A 21,325-nucleotide genomic window follows, 5' to 3' on the forward strand; every position below is an offset into this window, starting at 1 on the left:
GTGGAACATAAGAAAAGATATTTGAGTTTTGGTAACCAAACTGTTTTGGTTGCCATTGATTTTCATTGTATGGACACAAACACCACACACACACACACACACACACACACACACACACACACACACACACACAAATAAACATCTCAAAATATCTTTGTTTAATAATACTGTTGTTCACTAGCCAGATTCAAGTACTTTTTTGGTTTCTTTAGATATATTGGTATTTTAGGACATCTGACCTCAAGACTGGCTGCAGATGAAGAGATCTTATTGATAGAACAAACGTATTGGTTGATTAGTTCATTGATTGGTTGGCCGATTGATTGATTGAAAGATAATATATCGATTGACTGATTTTGCATGTTTAGTCGGAGTAGCAATAGCATTTTTCCATCAGCATTCTTGGATATTAAAGGGTTAGTTTCACCCTAAGTGAAAATTCTGTCATTAATTACTTCAAAGTGGCAATAACGTTGCAGTCTATGGGGGGGGTCAGAAAGCTCTCGGATTTCATCAAACATATCTTCATTTGTGTTCCGAAGATGAACAAATGTCTTAACGGTTTGGAACGACATGAGGGTGAGTAATTAATTACATAATTTTCAATTTTGGGTTGAACTATCCCTTTAAATGCTTTGAAGTATGAATTCTAATCTTTGCATTCAACTTGTATCTATCCTCAACTCGCATGTATCATGACAGTTGATTACTTTCTTTTCTCATGACAGCGGTCTAAAAGGCTTTTGTAGAATTTTAATTTATGCGACACACACACACACACACACACTCGAAATATCTCTATACTTAATATATCTGGAATCCAGATTCTGGATAGTCTGTTGTTCAAGCCAGATACAAGTGCAATTTTGGTTTCTTCAGATAAATGGTTATTGTAGGACATCTGACTTCCAAAATGACTGCAGATAGGTTCAAAACTGCTGTGGGTCACGGGTACAAATTAAATCTGCCACAAGTTAATAACATTTTAAAATATTAAAAGAACATGCTTGTCACACATAACTTAATAAGCTTTTACATGGGTGACGTCAAAGAACGTCTGCGAACCACCTGTCTCTATCTTTTTTTTAAACCAAGTGAGTAAAAATGTTATATAATTTTATTTAAAAGTAAACTAGTGAAGTAACAAAAATAAAAACGCAAAGGTCTCAGGACGACAGTGCCCCCGCATCCCCCCACCCCCAATCCGGGTAGTATACAAGTTCTCCTCACGCTTACCGCGCATCAGTCCGCTGCGTTCAGCGCCGAGAGCGCGGCACCTCTTTTCTGACAGAGCACGCACAGATCTCAAAGGGCTTCGGATTAGGACTGAACGAAGGCATTTGACTTCTGGTCTTTTGGGAGTGAATGCTTACACGGCTCATCTTTCAGGCAGCTTTGGTAAATCGTGATGACCACAGTGAGTGACATTTCGCTTGGAGACAGAGATCCCTGAGGAAATGAACTGTCCTGTACTCTGTATGTGATATGTGTTTCACGTGTTTGCGCACCACACTAAGGTAGTTTGACTGACACGCGTTCCCACGGACCGTTAAATGCACGGGATCCGGATTTGGGAGATCTATACGGTGGATGCGGCGGAAAGAAAGACCGTTCTGTGATCACCGGGAGCGGGGACAATATGAAGTGTCTCAGAAAGTGGAATTCCGCCTGGACCATTTGGATTATTTACCCAGAGATGATTCTTTTTCCAGTTCTTTGGTTTTTATCTCAAACTCGGGCGGCCCCGTCTATAACAGCCGAGCAGATGGATATGGGGGTGGTAGGTGCTCTTTCAAGCCCGTCTTCCGACTAATAATTATCGTTTAGGGGAATGGCGTGAAAGAAAAACCTGTAGGTATTGATAATTACACGTATTAGACACGTCTATGAAATCGAAAATGTATTCGCACTCCCACACGTCTGAATGGACACACATAACGGATTTTACTTCATTAATGTCTTCACAGAAGTCAAGTTTCACCCGCGCCGATTCAGCAGAACCAAATCGTGCGCGAGAGTCTTAAAGAAATAGTTCAGGCACAAATGAAAATCCTGTCATCGTTTACTCACCATCATTTTGTTCCAGACCCATGACTTTCTGTCACACACAGAAGAATGACGGCCTCGGTCACCATTCGCTTTAATTGCATTTTTCTTTCCATACAATGAGATTGTATGGTGATTATGAGACTGTCATTTCCTTTTATGTAGCCTAGCCTACCGCTGAAGAAAAGGTCACCCTGGTTTGGAATACGAGGGTGAGTGAATGATGACAGAATGGGTGAATATCTTTCAAATATCGAGCCGCTCACTTGTGGGTTATTTTTACATTCGTTAGGCTACTCTATGTGAATTCTGCGTATTGTAGTGCATGTTAGACAATTTTTTTGTGTTTGTCTTCAGGGCCATTATCAACCTCTTCTTATGTACTTTTTTCCTCAAACACACTTTAATGCTGCGGGCGGTCTCAGAAATAATGTTGATGTGCCATTTTCACGCGCAGTGAGCTTTGGAGAGCGCGTGAACTGTGCACATCTGTTCGTTTGAAATAGAAGTTGACTAAGAAATATAGAAATGTTCGCTTATTGGATACGATTTGTTGGGTGGTCAGCTTATTTGGCCTCTTCTCAATATGTTGAACGATTTATTTGTACTTTTTCAACCTGCAATTCCTTCAGAAATGCAACAATGTGTTAAGGAAACTGAAAAAAAGGGGGAGAAAAATGTTGCTCACTCAGTTTGCTATAGTTTAGCATTCAATCTTCCTCTTCCCCTGAACTTTTTTTAAAATCCTTTTGTATCCACATATTCATCTATGAAACAGGGGTGTTCACCTATTTTGTTTTTTGAGGATGAAAAAACCCCACTGTGTACTATAGTGTGGGTTTCCTGTAGGGAAAAGTTTCGATTTGACAAAGAGTAGTTTGTTTGGAGAATGTGCAATTCAGTTTGACTGACCTAATTTAGACATATGCATAGACAGGAACATTAATAGACATGCTTAATAAACTATAAATTATTATTTTAAAGTTTCTAAAATTATTTTGGCTCAAAAGTCCCAGGTGGTCTGTATCCCTCCCTGCATGAGGTTGTGATCTGACAATCATATTTGTGTGCACATGTTGCTTAAATAAACATTACTATTGCAGCATGTTGCTTGGATATACTTTACTGTTGCAACAGATGCTTGTAATTTAATTTAACAAGAGTACTCCAATACTTGCTTGTTAAGTTGTTCTGTAGTATTGATTTTCTTTTCAAAGGAATTGATTTTCCCAATCAATATCCTTTTATCTTTCATATCCAGTAATTTTTAAAGAAGTTTTTTGGCATGAACATGTGTGATTTAGTGATTTGTTCATAAAGATGCTGCTAAATTGTCTAGTACGAGAGGTTATTTAAATAAAGGCAAATTTGACCACAAGTGATCAATATCCTCATGTAATAGAAACTTTCAGCCTTGTCCAATACGTTTTTAATTTAAACATGCAAATGAATGGCAGTGAGTTTAAAGGCTCTGTAAGAGCCACCTTTTTAAATGACCCTCACAAATCTAATGTGACGCTACTGAGCAGTTGGTTCGTGCATATAATGTCTGCCAGCGTGTGAGACTGCATGTCATCAAACCTCTGATCATTAAATGTGGCATAGACACTCTGCAAAGGATCTCTGATGTATTACAGCTCTCTGTGACAGCAGCTGATAATAACATGACACTTACAGAAACACTTCTTCCAAATGACATCTCCCACCCCGCCCTTTCTTGCAGTTTCCATATGACGAAACCACAACCATAGCACTGTTGTTATTAACTTGGCACCCCAGACCATTCATGCTTGAATGAAGACTTAAGGAGTCATGTCCACCTCCAGGGAGGCTCCTATTGCTGTGTGTGCTAATGGGACAGCAACACCTGACAGGCGCAGACAATGCTTTTAGAGATCTAAAAGCCATGGATGATGGCACAGATGGCGGAGTATTGTTGTGCTGGGGTGGACGGGTGTTAAGGGAGGGCGTTGTGATGGAGCAGATGGGCGTGTGGCATGATGATTGGTTTTTAAGACTGTTACTCGGAGTGTACAGAATGGGTCAACAGTGACTGCAAACCCCATGTGACACACAGATCTCTGTCAGCAGCATCCCTCCCCTTGAACAATGCAACTCTTGAATAAGGTGACTGGTAGGGGACATGTTCGGTTCACTTAGTTGTGTCGTGGCAACGAGATGTTAAGTCGTGGGAACGTGATATGTCGTGACCACAAGATAATAATTGTTGGGAACGTCATATTAACTTGTGGGAACCCGATAATAAGTCATGGCCAATAGATCATTTTGTCGAGGTAACGATATCTTTATGCTGTGACCTCGGGGTCATAGGCCTATCCATTTCTTATAATTCCAGGTTGCCATGGCCATGAGGCTGGAGAAATAGATCTCGTTCCATCAACATGACATGAAGTCGTGGCTCTGAGAAAAATATGCCTTTTCCTCAACATAGGATCCCGAGGTCACGACTTTACGTTGCGTGGTCACGACATGATGTCGTTACCTCAACAAAATGTGGCCACAATATATTATCACGATCCCACGAGTTAACCGAACGCATCCCCTCCCAGTCACTGTACTTGGAACATCAACATAATTATATAAAAAACTGTATAATGTATATGGAAATGGCCAAGTCACATTTCATGATTTTGCATTAAGAAATTGTAATCTACTAGTAGGATCTTTTAGCATATTTTTGCATGGGAACACTATATTTAATCACACTTTAACTGTCAGCTCTCATTAGTGTCTGGTATCTGGTATTATCTGTATTACAGGTTACACATTTTCTTTTTACTTATACAGGTTATACAGGTTAACAGTATCAGTAAAGTAATCATGTTTCAAAGAGTTTTTAGAATTTTTAGAATTAAACTAAATTATTTTTTAAATAATTAAAGACACTACAACAAATTATACCATGTATAAATACTTAGGGGGCTTTCACACTGGGCTTGTTTGCTGCGATTGTTCCCGGCGCCCCCTGCAGCGTTGGTCTGGTTTCACACTCAACTTGATTCTATCGAACCCTGGTGCGTTTGCGCGCATATTACGTCATCGCAAACGTGCACGGCGCATGATAGAAAACAGAACGCAGGTCAATAAAACCCTTAAACATTCACATCTTATTAATCTTATATTTTTTTCTTCTTTACAGTTATGGGAATTGGAGTGTAACATGCTTAATTCTCCAGAAAATTGTGCCACATTGTAAAAAAAAAAAAAACAAGTACATTGATTGATTGATTGATTAATCGATGATGAAATGTTCACCTCTTGTGAGAATCACCAAAATAGGTAAAATCAGTTAGATTCTATGTATTGTGCATGAAAAATGTACCTTCTTTTTTTTTAAAATTTGTGTAAAATGCTGCAAAGATGCTTAATGCTTGAGTCTAACAAAAGCCACTTGAAGGCAAGCCTGCAAGGTTAGGGGAAAAAAAGAGTATCGCTGTGGTACGCAAGGAAAAGAGACCAGAGGCCTTTTTTATTGGATGTCAATGGAGGACAGGGTAAACAGCTTATCATTTAATGAATTGACAGCCCATCGGCTAATCTTAAACGTGTTTGCTCTTAAACATTCGTTTTGGATTGATCTATTTTTAGAGTGTACTCCAAAAAGAAAAAGGTTTTATAAGAGAAATCACGGATTGTTGTGTGACGGGTATGATTCAGTTCACGGCACTTCTCATTCATTTCTGTATATCCACCAACAGTGATTGACTGTCGCACAACTTTAAACGAAATTCAATGATGTCAAGGCTGTAATGTGATTGGTTGTCTAAGAAAACGTGATTTAAGTTAGTCATTATGCTTTTTCCATTGGTAGAGCCATGGACCCTCATATCTCTCAATAATGAGATCATCTCTGGTCAAACTAGTGGTCTTTAACAAGAGCACCAGCTGGATCCGTCAACAGATGCATGTAGCAGCGCATGAACTCCACTGCCTGCCACCCTCACCCGTGCCATACTCATTATAGTACACACCACATATTAGCTCACAAGCCCTGAGTGGCACATCCTCAACTGAGCCAAAGAGAGCCAGCCACCTCTGCTGTCATGAGCCTTTCCATCATTCACAATGTCAATTTGACCAATGTGCTCACACACTGGCTCTCACTTCTAATTACCCAGAAAGACTTACGAATGAGTGGGGTGGGCCAGCGATTGACATCCAATGCAAGCTGGCTGAGAGCCAACACAGGCCAACAGCAGAGTAATCAAGAGAAAGGGATGAGTATGGAAGCACAGCCTTGGAGACTAAAAAGGGCAACAGCATTTAGAGAACTGGTAAACATTAGATCAATAGCATTTCTCTAGCTCATGTCTCTCTGGAATAATGTACTGTGGATTGATTTGCAGCTGCAGTAGATCAGGTGATTTTTCTGGATAAAAACCCCAATTAATTGTACCTGTCAGTTGGAATCAGCTCCCTTGTGCATTTCCTCAAGGAAAACGTAACTGTTCGTGTCCTGTAGTTTGGTGCATGTCCTACTTTTAGCTGTCGTTCTGGATTCTCATGACCTCAGGTCCATTCCCAGGCATCTGGAGTTTGGGATTTGGGACGAGGAGTTTATTTCAGGAACGAGTCTGTGGAGAGGTGGCAGAGGTGTTGATGAGAATAGATTTGGCACAGTGAGGCAGGAGAATAAGATAGAATTAAGCACCTGCTAAAACTGTGTTAATATTTTTTGTATATTTTATTTTTTGGCTATAGTCATATTTTTGAACATATGTTAGGCTGCATAATTAGATTTTCTCACAACCTGGAAGTCTCGGTGCACAATACAGCAGGAAATCTAGTTAAAAGTTTGGGAGTCAAGAGTAGCTGCCCAACAACAACAACACTGATGCATCTTTGTACCAAGCTATCACACTGTTTTTGATTGTGTCCAGCCCAGAGTAGAGAAAAGCACCAGGGAGGAATAGAAAACGATGGAGGCTCATCACTCTCTTCACACTCCTATATTGTAACCCATTCGAAAGAAGCCCTGGATGCTGTCTCTAGATATATAGAGTGTCAGATAGATAGACCTTTAAGGTGCTGTTTCTTATTGGCACCCAGCGCAGCTCATCTGCCTGAGACAAAAACCTTGCAGGGCTTGTGCTTCATCCTGACCCTGTAGCCTATCTAAATGACATGAGCAGCAATCTGGATGCAGGGTCAGGCACATGGTTAGTGCTCTGTAATGAAATCCATCCCTGGTGGCAAACGTGTAATTCTAATGGCTTTGGTAAAAGCTTGTATACATTGTCCTTTCTGACTCTGGCATCTGAACAGCGGAATAGCAACCATTTATATTAGGCTAACTTATATTTTGGGAAGGAAACAAAAAGGTGAGAACCTGTAGCTGTCATATATAATAGATACATAGTATATTTTATGCATTTCTGCCTGACCTAACGTATGTATATTGAAATACGTAAACTGAAGTGTGCAAGCAACATGTTCAACATGTACACAGGCGAAACATAGCTAGTCCTCTATGCACGGTAATGATGTATTTTTGGTATGGGCCCTCTGAACAGTACAGGCCAGGGTAGTGATTATACTGAAAGCCTCAATGGATAAACCTCAGGAGGAAACAGTGCCCTGTAATAAGTTAAATGCATGAGGGAATGAAAAGAGCGGGACCTTACGCCAGCAGCTAGCTCTCAGTAGTAACAGATCAAACTGTGTGGTAAAGGAAGTAAGAAGGACAAACTAGAGCTGCACGCAATATTATGCGCTTTCCATTGGATCACACCGATTGCAGCACTTCAGGCTTAATGTTCCAGTCCAAGTCTCTCTAAAGAAAACCCCAAATCATCTCCATCTGCACCCTTGGTCTTATTTTAGGCAAGGGGTACCCCTATGCTACCCATGCAGGCTGAGATCAAGGCCGTCTATGCTATGGTTGTATAAACAACGACTGGCTCTTATAATTTCGGTGGTTTTGTGTTTGGTTGGCGTGCTGTTGGCGTGCTCTTAGCAGCTCAAAGTAACCCACGAATCTATCGAGAAACAGGCAACCTTAAAGCACCATAAAAAAATCAACAACAGAGCTTGTCTTAAATTGCTTGCAGAATTGTGTAAACAGTTGCTGTGAAGTTTGTAAGAGAGTTGTTTTTTTTCTTTATTTAGCTCAACAGCCATCCCCACTATAAAGACGTCGGCAAAAGGCCAAGTGATTTTAAAAAGCACCATGTAGATTTTAGTGACAACCCCAAGCCTCTACTAAGTCAGTTCATTTTCCAGGTCTTCAGAGGCACGCAGCAGGTGCTCCTGTGGTTTGTCTCTCATTTGCATTTTTTCAGTTCCTAACGAGATGACAGAGCAAGCTCAGAGTAGGGTGGAAGAAAGGCCTTCTCGGATGCAAGGAGTGCAGGAGAAATCATTTTGCGAGAGTAAAGGCTTTTGATGTGCGGGAAAAAGAGATTCAAGACACTGTAAAGTTTAAATGACACGGCTCCTTCCCCGTCTTGTGCCTGTGAAAATGGCAGAGAGAAAGAAAGGTATGTTTGAGCCAGAAGAAAGGCTTTTTTGGGTTAGATACTTGGACATAAAACTTGAAGGTTTAGAGAGATTCAAGATGCATGAGATAAGAGAGGCAGTATAATAAGGTATTCTCTGTTTCACCAAAAATTGAGCATTTTAATTTTTCCACAGTTAAAAAAGAAGAAGAAATATCCGCATTGTTAGATTTAATAAATGAAGCTTTATTGAAATGACCTCATTAATACAAAGGTTTTCATGGAGAAACTGAGTTAGGGTGCCGGCACACCATGATTTATTGATTTCAATGGGGATTGTGTGTCACAAGAACGTAATTTTGGGGCTTTTGTCTGTTTGACAGGACAATTGAAGGAGAGACAGGAAACGATAGGAAATGGGATCAGGAAAGGAGCACGGTCAGAACTCAAACTAGTTTTTTAGCAGGTCTTTCCATTGGAGAGATTAGGCTTAGTTAATTAGTTACCTAGATTTGGATAAATGACTACATTACACAGCATTTATTTTATATCAGTACTGCCCATTTTGTGTCAGTGCCTGTGGTGTAGGAGTGAGGTGTGTGCCCTTGAGCAAGGCTCAAGAAGGGAATTAATAAATGTGTTGTACAGTCTTTTTAGGACAAAATCTAAGTACGGTAACCACTTTACTACTCAACCTTCATTATTTGTACACAGCCATAAGTTGAATGCATCTGTGTTGTGATCAAATGATCACCTTCAAATGTCATTTATTACAACCCTTTAGTTGAATTTACTTGGATCAAGTGAGTGCAATTTAATAAAAGCATTTGACATGGCGTTTTGATGTAAATCTAACATCTAATATTTTTGAGTGCAGAGTGAAGGATTAAATGGCTATAGAGCACAACAGTGACTATCCGCTTTTTAAGCGGCCTTGGTTCCGGAATGTTTTTTTTTTGTCACATTTATTTCCATTAATAAAAAAAAAGAGACTTTCAACAAAGAGTTTTAAGCCGTGAACTGAACAAACCCACTCACAGATGAATATCAGCAGTACAGATTTTGTTTTACAGAAAAGTATTTGAAGTGTATTGGAAAACATTTAGATATACAATAGACAAGTGGAGAGTATAGGTGGACTGACATATCATTCGCAATTCAAACAGTGTTGAATTTTTTTTATTTCCTCCTACTGCAGCATACGATATATCATTGCTTAATCCCAGAGGTGATGGTAGGTTTGTTTTGAAAGGTTTATATATTATTGTTAAAAATAACATTTTCTATAAAAAATGGAATGAGTCACCTAATATTTGTGTTCTAGTGAGATATTAGTCTTACTGTTGCAGAAATGCTCAAGTCAATGCTATTATGATGAGGCATGATCTGGCACGTCTAGGTCACCCAAAAATGATAATCTTGGCATAATTTACTCAACCTCGGATTGTTTTAAACCCGCGTGATGCACTTTATTCTGTCTGTGGAACACGAAATAAGATGTTTTGAAGAATGTTTCAACTGTTTTTGTCCAGACAAGTCATTGGGAGCCAAAACAACATTGGAACCCAATGTTTTTTTGTTTTTTTTAAATTACGCGTTATGTACAATAAAAGGCACTGGCAGTATCATGGCAGAAGTGAAGGATTTGTTGAACAGTGCATTCGTAATTTTCGTGGCACAATAACTCCAGAAGTGTTTTTGTCCCTTGGCTGACCTTTCCACAGCATTTGACATGGGTAACAAGGAACTGCTGTAGGGGTTTCTGCTGAAACTTTGTTGTATCTTAGTTCAATTATGAGTCACTTCCAGATGAGTCAGGACTGCATGCTGGCATCTTTGCTATTAAAGACTGTGTGTATTGCATAACTTGCCCCAAGGAACCTGAAGACAGTAGTGTAGATGTGAACTTTAGACTGGATGAGAACATCTTTACCATCATGCAATTTTCAGGTTAACAATCACTACAAACATCAGCTGAAAAGATGTGTAGAATGAATCCAGCATATGTTCAAAATATGGATGACGCCCACATCATCTAGCAACAGCTTGGCTATGATGGCATACATATGGTGGAGGTAGACAAAACAGAAATGATTCAGGAGGCACACATCCATGCCTGTCCCCACTAGCTAAGTCACTTGTATTATTTGTCATGAGATTTGCACGTCTCAAAAGAAATTCTGTAATCCCTACAGAGCCCACCAATGAGGTAGAATCATTATTGGATATGATTCAGTACCATTAGCCAAGGAAGCAAATGATCACATTCTTCTGTTTGTTTGTTTATGTTTGGAGCCTCTTGTGGCTGTTATTAACTTTTTGTACTACTTGTTTGTCATGTTAATGTCTCGCAGTCGCTAAACGAGGGCTTTTGGGCAATTGTTTCAGAATTTCTTTTCTCACTTGGATTGCTACGAAGAGTAGTTGGGTCAATTGGTCTGTCGGAAGGGAAAAATAGCATTTTAAAGAGTGCATTTATGATAATTTCTGTTCTTAGCATCTCAGGGAGATGAAATACAGAACACATAAAGCACTAAATTCAAATTACAGTTCACAGCAGCCAAATTAAGGTGCATTTCTTATCTCTCAACAGTGTTGGGGAGTAACTAAGAAGACACTAAAAGACTTCTGTGTTGGTTGATGTACTTTTTTTCTGTTCTTAAAGTTTTCCCTCCATGTTGTTTTATGACATTATTAAGAATAGCCTAGTCTCCTGTTGCTTTGTGCATCAGTTTGTGTGAGATGTTGTGGTATTGTTGGTATTTTGGAAGAGAATGATCTTGTAATTGATGCACCATGAGTCTTGCAAACAAGGTTGAAATCCGTGTTGAATTCTAGTTTTCTGTGTGCACACTAGAAAAGCATTGCTAATGATCTATGATCAGGTGGTATTAGGGGCAGGGTGTTGTCTTTCAATACAGTATCTGATTGAACAAAAAGTTGTATAGTGCAACATAGCCTAAGTCATCAATATTTTTTTCCATTTTACCTTTTTTTATACCTTTTACCTTTAAGTATATATCTGCTATAAGTTAGTTTCGGATATAAGTTGCCTCAAAGTTAACAAAGGAATGAAATGGAAAAGAATGAAGGAATGTAAGCTACATACTTTCAGTGACCAAATTCCCTTTAAAGCAAGTCATTTTACTCGGCAGCCATCTTTGAAATGCCTCTTAGGCAGCTATTTCAGTCATGCAAGTATAGCTCCTATATATTTCAATGGGGAAACATAAAATTCTCCAAAGCTCACCAAGCTTACGATTAAATTTCATATCTGAAATCTTCAATATAATCTGGCAACAACAGTCTCATAAATTTTGTTTCTAAATGCTCAAACAAGAATAAAACACTGCATTTTTCAGGTTGGACCAGCCAGCATACTGGCTGTTTTTATAGCAATAACTTAGTGATTGGCTCTTTTATTTAGAAGGCGGGACTTATTTCGCCATATTGCGCGTTGCACTTTCTCCCATTCATGGTAATATGAGTGCACTGTCTTTGTAAGTCTTTAGTAAGTATCTAAAGTCTTTGGTAAGAACTGAAGACTTTGGAGAACTTCGTGCCAACGCATTACTCATGTTACAGAAATCTATTGAATAAACTGTAAGATATAAGAGAGAGTCTGTTGTATTGATACTTTGCAAAGGCAATATCAAAGCATGGCAAAAGCTGTATACATAGTCGATGCTTCAGCAAACAATATGTATTTTCTCCACCTCTTTTCATTTAGAAGGGTCAGTAATCTTCTGCAAGTAATGTGTGTGTAGTGCTCAGTGACAGTTTTATTGCTCTTTTTAGCCCATTCGCCATTCGGTTTCACAGATAAGTACAAAACAAAGCCTTTAGTTTGTTGATAGTTATCTACAGTACATGAAATATGAACTGAATCTAAAGACAGAGGAGACTGCAACACATGGGTTAGTTTTCACAAGGGCTGTAACCATAAGGTTTTTAATTAGACAAATGTGTTTTCCCTCCAGAAGTGGTTTTGTAAGTTCAAAATCCTCTTAAATTGGATTGGAAGTTTATTTTTAGAGCATTAAACAAACGGAAATTATTAAATCATTTTCATAAATGTCAGCTCAAATGTTTTTAAATGTTGTAAATGTTAACATTTTGTTGAAATGCCAATAATAGGTTGTTTAATGGCAGGTTCCATTGTATCAACTTACCACACATAGCATGACAACATGTCCCAAAGGTCAATGTACATTTAATGAACTGAATTTTTTTGTTTCTTGGCCAATAATGCAATGTTCAATAGCTTTTCTTTTGTAGCTAAAACTTTATGATATGTATGAAACCCTGTTTCCGCTGTTAAACAATATGGTAATTATGACTTTATTTCTTATAATTGTGACCTTTTGTCTCATAATTGTAGCTTTATATCTCACAATGGCGTTTTATTATCTTACAGTTGTGATTTTTAGATCTCACTTTTGTTACTATTTCTCACAATCGTAACATGATTTCTCTAAACTGTGACTATATCTCTCACAATTGAGACTTTATTTCCCCAAATTGCGACTTTATTGCTTATATGTAACTTAATAGAATGCGACTTTTATATATATATACACATATATATATATATATATATATATATATATATATATATATATATATATATAGGCAGGAACAGGTTTCCATATGTGCAGAAGTTGACTTTCAAAAATGCTAGCCTACTAGGCCCTGAAAACAATCAAATATAATTTAGCCCTTTCTCATGTTTTGTAGATGTTGATGTATTTGTTGACATTTAAACATCGTAACATCTTGAATTGTAAAGTCACAGACTCTTGTTTCAGTTTTCAATTTTTCATTACCCCACAGAACCTTTGGGGCCTCTTGGTAATTTCATAAACTGATTTTACTGTAGAGTTGACCTTCTCTGGTCGGGACTCATTTGGTTGACAAAAGCGACATTAGAGAACATGTTATTTTCCAGGGTGGCCTTCTCATCAATCACCTGTGTGCTTCTGTTCTGTACATTTATCTGCTTCAAAGTGAGCATCCGTGGTTCTGCTTTGTTGAAGTGCCCTGAAGCGAGGCCCAATGCTTACGTCACAGGACTCATGAGTCTAGCCCCAGAAAAGATAGGAATTATGAGCTAATTAGCCGTTTGTAGCTCAGGGCCCTGGGATGATTTGGAACATGAGAATGGATAGGAATCTGTCTTTTGTTGTGGCCTCTCTAATGATATAACGGACCTTCCCTGATTGCACAGGCTCATCCACAAAAATATTACCCCCTTTTCCTGCACAATATAGAGAAGTAGAAGACATCTAATTGAATCTGGTTCAGAGCGTCCTGCAAAAATTGATTCACTGATTCTGACAAGAACACAAAAGCTATTTTTACACGTTCCTAACGGAGTCACTTTATTCAACGGTGTATGTTTGTTTGTTTTGGGATAGGGTGAGATATCACAAGAACGGAAATGCAGTCAATTTTCTACTTTCAGATTGTCTCTCAATTTCCCCAAGACTGATTTAGCAGTGCGAATGTTTCTTACAATTCTCCCAAAATATATTTATGTGAGTTATTCAAGTACAAGTAAAAGCTTCCTTGGTTGATAGAGTGTAAACAAGTAACAAAACATATCGTATTACATTGTGCATTCAGTATTCATCAAACTGTGACATTTGTCAGTCTAATGCAGAAGACAGCATTCACAAAGAAAGTTAAAGTTGACTGCAACTTTTCATATCTTCCTAGACATTTGTTCATGTCTATGAATACACATATTCTCCTGTCAACACTCAGCCCCAGTTGCCACCATTCCTCAGGTCTGTCTCAGACGGAACGCTTCCAGGCTCTGTGTGTGCGAGTTAATCTCCATCACAATGATGTGTCTGAACGCGACAGCTGTTCTAGAAGTGCATCGGTGTTCCACCATAGACAGAACCCATCAAAAGGCTTTTTCGTAAAATATAAGTCAAAAGATTGGACACATTCTTTATTATTACCAAAAGTTATGAAATGTGATCCATCTATCTACCTACCTACCTACCTACCTACCTACCAGAGATCCCCGATCCATCCCCCCAAGCCCCATTTATATATGAAAAGTATATTTTCTTTCTTTTTTTGCATTTCAAGTAGTATCACTCAAAATGCAGTTGGTTGTTTTGATCAAGTAATAATAACAAAACAAAACAAAAACGGTATAATCTTTTCAGAATCTTCCCAGACCTTTTAATATGTGACCTTGTTAGGAAATGATTAACAATATTCTCTTTACAAGTTCAAGTTCTTTATTGACATTACAACCATACAACAATAGTGTATAGCAGAACGAAAATGCGTTTCTCCAAGCTCAAATGTGCAAAGTAAGTACAAGCATAAATAAGAAAACAAAATAAGGGTAGTACAAGCAGGACAACAACCAAAAAAGACCAGATAACAAATCAACATATAAGACAATCAAAACTAAGTATATTCGGAAAATATACAAAAATTATATAAATATTATACAGTGCATAATATAGTAGTATATTGCACATAGGGATAGCAGCATATGTGATTCAGTCTTTCTGTGTACAGATGTGTACAGCTCAAACAGTAGAGCGTTGGCACTTGCAACACCAAGGTCATGGGTTCGATTCCCAGGGAAAGCAAGAACTGATGAATGTAAAGAATGTCAAATGTGTACCCTGCAATGTAAGTCGCTTTGGATAAAACCGTCTGCCAAATGCGTAAATGTAAAATGTACATAGATATGCTGGCTGTTGGACTGTCAATACGTGTATTTTTAATGTGAGTTAAGTATTCTAATCGCCTGTGGGAAGAAGCTATTACTAAGTCTGGCAGTCTTGCATCGCATGGTACCAGAAGGCAGACCATGGGCGGGTGGAGTCTCTGATTATTTTGGTGGCTCTGTTAAGGCAGCGAGACAGAAGTACTGTAGTTCCTGTATAAATGGGAGGGAGGTCCTGATGATCACCACTCTCTGGAGGGACTTCTGGTCTGTGGCCGTGCAGCTGTTATACCAGACTGGGAGGTTGCTGGTCAAAATGCTCTCTATCGTGCCTCTATAAAAAGCTGAGCCCTCTTGACCAGTGATGTGGTATTAGTAGTCCATGACCGTGACAAGTCCTCAGTTATATGCACCCCCAAGAACTTGGTACTTCTCACTGACTCCACAGTGCTGCCATTGATTATGTTTGGGTTATGATCCGTATGCTTCCTCCTGAAGTCAACTGTCATCTATTTTAGTCTTGTTGACGTTCAGTGAATGGTAGTTTATCACACCAGATGACGAGCTGGTTAACTTCTCTGTAGGCCGGTTCATCATCATTGCTGATGAGGCCCACCAATGTTGTCGTCTGCGAACGATGTGGTTCGAGTTGTGTCTGACACAACAGTCGAGTGTCATCAGGGTGAACAACAGTGGGCACAAGACACAGCCTTGGGGAACCCCGGTGTTCAGAATGATGGTTTCAGAGGTTTTGTTCCAAACTTGTACTTTCTGGGGTCTATCAGTGAGGAAGTCCAATATCCAGCACAGTGGAGTAATGTTTTGGCTCATCAATGTGTGTGTATGTATGTTTATATATATATATATATATATATATATATATATATATATATATATATATATATATATATATAAACATACATACACATACACGACTGTTGTGTCAGACACAACTCGAACCACATCGTTCGCAGACGACAACATTGGTGGGCCTCAGCAATGATGATGAACCGGCCTATATATATATAGTAAATATTTCTACAATCTACACAAAGTTTTATATATTTGACATTAACAACCACCAAATGCAGGTGGATTTCAACAGTGGTGTGTAACACAGTCACTCCTACTAGCAACTTTGGGGGTTGAATTTTATATAATATACATTTTCAATCGCAGTCTTAGTAGAGAGAGAGAGAGAGAGAGAGAGAGAGATTCAAGCTCACAAAAAAAAAATGCAAATTATGTCCAAACTTTTGATTGAAACTTTATCTGATAATAATACTCTCTGCTCTTGTGTTTGAAGAGCTATTTTTCCTGCTTCAATTCTCTGGAGCTTTATTAAGAGTGTATTGGAGAGTCTGTCAGAAGGCACTGTGTGTCTGTATGACTTATATGCCCACCGTGCTCTATGTGGAACATGTATTAAATAACGCAGTCTGTGCTGTTTCAGATGTATTCATTCCCCCATTTGCGTGTTTTGGCTAACGGCCATTTCTGACTGGTGACCAAAAGGGATGCAACTTCAAGTGCTTATTTCAGGGCTCACTACGGCACTTAAATTTAACTACTGTAATCGAAAATTGTTCCTGGAGTCAGGGTTTGTTTATTTTAAAACCAATACCGGCTCTTGTTTACTGTTCTCCGCTTCCCATTGGGAAAACAAGCCGGAACGTGAGCGCACATGACAAGTGACAAGCTGCTTTGATGTGGGATTTCATCATTCCATTCTGACTAAATATTTGATTGGAAATATGTTGTTTGAAACTATATGCGAATGATGGAAATACCTTCTTGGTAAATTATGCCAATAGAAGCAGACGGATCAAATGCTGCTAACTTCAGCAGGGATTTTCACACAGAAATCTTGAAATACGTGAGGTGCCCAAGCTTTGTTGAACAACTCACTCACTCTCTCACTTATAAAAGAGGAATAGGAATTAGAGAGAATATGTCAAGTGACAGAAGCAGGAAAGCGTGGCGAGGAATACCAAGGAAAACAGGCCTAGCATATTTAAATGCGCCTAGCTTGTTCCGAATGGCACCCGCACACTATTGAATATGAATTGATTTTCAAGTCTTTCAGCAAACGTGGTTTTGTAATGGCATAGTGCTTGCTGTTCTCTTTGGGGTAAATGTAAAAATATTTTTTTGCAGTTTAAGGCTAAGGCTTTGAAACTCATTCATCCGAATTACAATTGCCTCCAGTGACCCATCATTCACAGCTGTTGACAGAAGATTAGAGCCTAAAATTAACTTTTTGCCACACCTGGGTGAGTTGAGAAACTATACCTTCCATATATTAGTCTTATTCTTGCCATGAAACTGTCTTTGCATTATTCTAAAAATCTATATTTGTCTTATTTTTCATGTCACTCACAGCAAGATGAGTCACTTGCGGTCTCACAGTGAAACTGCACCTGGCACAAAAACATAGACAAAAAGAGACATCATGATTTTGTTTCTCATTTATTTTAAATATATATAAAACCTGTATGCATCCTAGATACTTTTGATTGCAAACTTTCCATTGGCAATGTGCAAGTGATAAATGTGCACTTTAGTTGAAGCTTTCATGTCTTGATTTGATTTGCTAACACAATCATTCAGAGGTTTGGGGTAAGTAGCCTAATTGATACTTTTATTTAGTAAGGGTTCATTAAATTGACAGTAAAGTGACAGTAAGACTTTTATATTGTTACAAAAAAGATTTAAACTAAATGCCATCCTTTTGATTTCTCTATTAATCAAAACATCTTTAAAAATCATGGTTTCCACAAAAATATGAACATTATAAGAAATGTTTCTTGAGCACTATATCAACATAATGATTTCTGATGGATCATGTGACACTGAAGACTGGAGAAATGTTTGCTGAAAATTCAGCTTTTCTGTCAAAGGAATAAACTGGATAAAACTTAAATTGACAGTGTCCTGGTTACACGTTACATGTAGTTACTATAGTAATTACTATAAATTGTGCATTATTATAATTCTATACTCAGTACTTAAATTCATAATTACACGGTAACACCTTGAAATAAAGGGTTACACTTTATTTTAAGGTGTCATTGTTACAGTATAATTATATATTTAAGTACTGAGTAATATTAATTAACAACATGTACTTACTATGGGGTTAGGATTAGCGTTTGGTTGAGGGTTAGTTGCATGTTCATGCATAATTTACTATGGTAAGTACATGTAACAAGGACTCTGTAAAATAAAGTGTTACCGAGATGTTCTTCTATATCTTTATGTAACTTTCTTAATTTGTTTCAAACAATTTATTACTTTGCAGTTACATAAAAACCCCATTTTCTTTTTTTTACTTGCATTTGGTGATTGGCAAATGTTAATTTTGGATGATTCTGCTTCCTCTTTCCTGTAAAGCGCTTGTGATGTTTTTTCTTATACCACTATTGAGCTGTAAGGAGATGAAATTAACCTAGACCGCTAGCCTGACACAGACGGTGGCTGTTTGAAGGATCTGACATATTGATCCCCTTCAAGGGTTTAACGAATCTGGCTGCATGTGTTCACCAGTGGTCTCAACTCAAATTTAATGGAGTGTGACGTCCATTAGCCTCTGCTCTGTAATGTTTCAGATGAAGACAGATTTGACAAATCCTCACTCTCTCATTCTCTCTCTCTTATTGTCTTTTTGTTCTTGCCTCTGTGCAACTCATAGTGGTAGTCTCGCTCCAGAAAATGAGATGTCTGTTACCACTGAAAATCATTTTAAATTGTCCTTTTTTTCCATGCACAAATCATGGTTACATTTAAGGCACTTAAAATTTAAGTACACATGACCAAGCGGTACATTTTAAATAAATTACACTTTTCAAGTGTGTATATATATCCTCAAATTGTTAGCATGACTCCTTGTCTGCTTAATCTTTTAAATTTGTCATGACAATACAGCTTTGGTAAACCTGGTAACTTTCTCACAATATGTGCAAAGACACCAGAAAGAGGTGTGACACATCTGTGTATTAGAAGCACTGTTTACATAGAGTAAAACTCCACCCGCAGGAATTGCAATGGTAGTGTTAGCTCATCTATCCAGAAAAGCTGTCCCATATAAAAATGAATGATTTAGACAACTTTACAGCTCAAATAATAATGGGCTTTGCCTGAATAATTCATGAAAGTGCTTTAACAAAAATACAAGCTTCACATTTGGGCTTTTAAATCTTCCAGACTGCTGCCCTGGTTTACTTCAATTGTAAGTGTATTTACTGTAATCATGATTTATGTATGTAATGTATTTATTTATTTAAATTTGTTTTGGTTAAACTTTATTTCGATAGTCCACTTTAGACATTCTACTAAGTAACCTTTCAACTACATGTCAACTAGCCTAACTCACATTAGAGTAGACTGTTAGGTTATGGTTTAGCATTAGTAGAATAAGACGTTCTTTCAAATATAGACAGTCTGTTGGGGGACCACCAAAATAAAGTGTTAGCAAATATTAAGCAGACAGTCTACTAACACTTAATGACTGCTAGTTGACATTTAGTTGCAAAGTTATTTATAGTTAGTAGAATATATAAAAAGGACAATGTAAATATTTCTTTATTTAACCCTTAAATGCATACCTCTGTCTTTAGTGACCCGTTTGAATATTGGATGCAAATAATTGCAATTCACCTTTATTCCACAAGGTGGCAATGTCTAATACACAATGATGAAGTGATGTTTCACTCATAGTTACCGCAGGCAGAAAACAAAAGAATAGGAAGTATCATCAGCAAAACTTGGAACTGATCACAATCAAATATTAGTGTCACTGTCAGTTGATGGTTGATCTGGTGAAGAAGCTGAAATTTTCAAAATGTTGAAAATTTTAGTTTTGGGAAAATATTTGAGAGTTTGTGAATATTAGCCAGATGCTGAATGTACTGGGAAATTAGCTTTGATGAGGACAGTGATGATAGTATAAAATATCTGCTCAAATTGAACCCTTCCAAGCTCCAAAAGGTAACAAAATATGCTTTATTTTATTATTCTATAATCGTTACTCTAATATCAGGAAAGTTTTATATTATCGCGACAGGTAAAGATCCATCCGTGTTATAGATCCGGGTCACTAAAGACCCGAATGTAATAATGATTGGTGAAACATTCATCCATTTAAGGGTTATCTAACGAGTCTGTCTATTATTATTGTTAATAATAATAATAATAAAATATTATTTGCTTTAAGAGCCATTTTATTATTAATATATACTTAAAAATGGTATTTGTTTGTTTGTTACAAATGATATCAGTTGTGGTTAGCTCTGTGTCAACATTTGTCTCATTTGGATAACATTTTTCCAAGACAAAGTTAACACTTTAGTGAAACATAACTGAGATCTCTATTAAGCCTCCTGAGCTTTGAAAGAGTCACATCTGAGAAATACTTTTTCTCTGGAAGTTGCTTTTTCATTTCAGCAATGAAGTGGAAGGATAGAGAAGTAGCATTCTGTCTACTCAAAGTACAGCCACGGGTGAAGCGTGAGTTTTTGGTTGTGGACAGATACGCCCTAGATCTTCAGCATTGTCAAACACAGGGAATTTAATATTGAAGCTCCCAGAGTGCCTTCAAATCATGTGCACGTATATGTGGGAGAGATTGTCGAAGTCAGAATGGCAGAGATGGAGAGGTTCCTGTCTTTATTTTCTAAAATATATCGAAGTCAGAATGGCAGAGATGGAGAGGTTCCTGTCTTATTTTCTAAAATATATCTCTCGTACTCTCACTCCTCTTTGTGCTGCATGTAAAATATATATGAAGCTAAATAAAAAAGTGCTCGTATGGAAAGACATCAACAACAGTTGCACCCTTTTGAGCAAAAACTGTGATATAAACAGTGGAGACACACACTCCTTTGCTCTCTATGGGTACCGCAGGAGGTTAAAGCAGAAGTTTTTGATATGTATTATTACCACACATACTCCTCTGATCCAACACCTGTGCAATATTGATCAGCTTAAACCCCTCAGGCCCCACAGAAAGCCTGCACATCTGAGCTTTCATATGTCAGATCATGGCCCATTTAATTGTGTGTGTGTGTGTGTGTCGCTTTTTCTAGGTGTGTCTGAGCAAGGCAATTAACTGGCTATAGATAAA

General features: G+C 37.9%; 1 protein-coding gene across 5 annotated transcripts in view; it reads left to right on the plus strand.

Moving 5' to 3' along the window:
• mmp17a (matrix metallopeptidase 17a) overlaps positions 1-21,325 on the plus strand; it is a 109,593-nt gene that overhangs the window by 31,469 nt on the left and 56,799 nt on the right. Inside the window, exon 1 of one of the 5 annotated variants that reach the window (XM_079585313.1) lies at positions 1,242-1,780. The exons of the other annotated variants lie outside the window; for them this stretch is intronic. Coding sequence (XP_079441439.1) covers positions 1,640-1,780 — 141 coding nt within the window. The 5' untranslated portion in view covers positions 1,242-1,639. Of the gene's footprint in view, positions 1-1,241; positions 1,781-21,325 lie in introns of those variants that run through there. 5 annotated transcript variants of the gene reach the window in all.

This window comes from Phoxinus phoxinus (genome assembly GCF_949152265.1).
Source record: "Phoxinus phoxinus genome assembly, chromosome: 17".
NCBI classification, from domain to species: domain Eukaryota; kingdom Metazoa; phylum Chordata; class Actinopteri; order Cypriniformes; family Leuciscidae; genus Phoxinus; species Phoxinus phoxinus.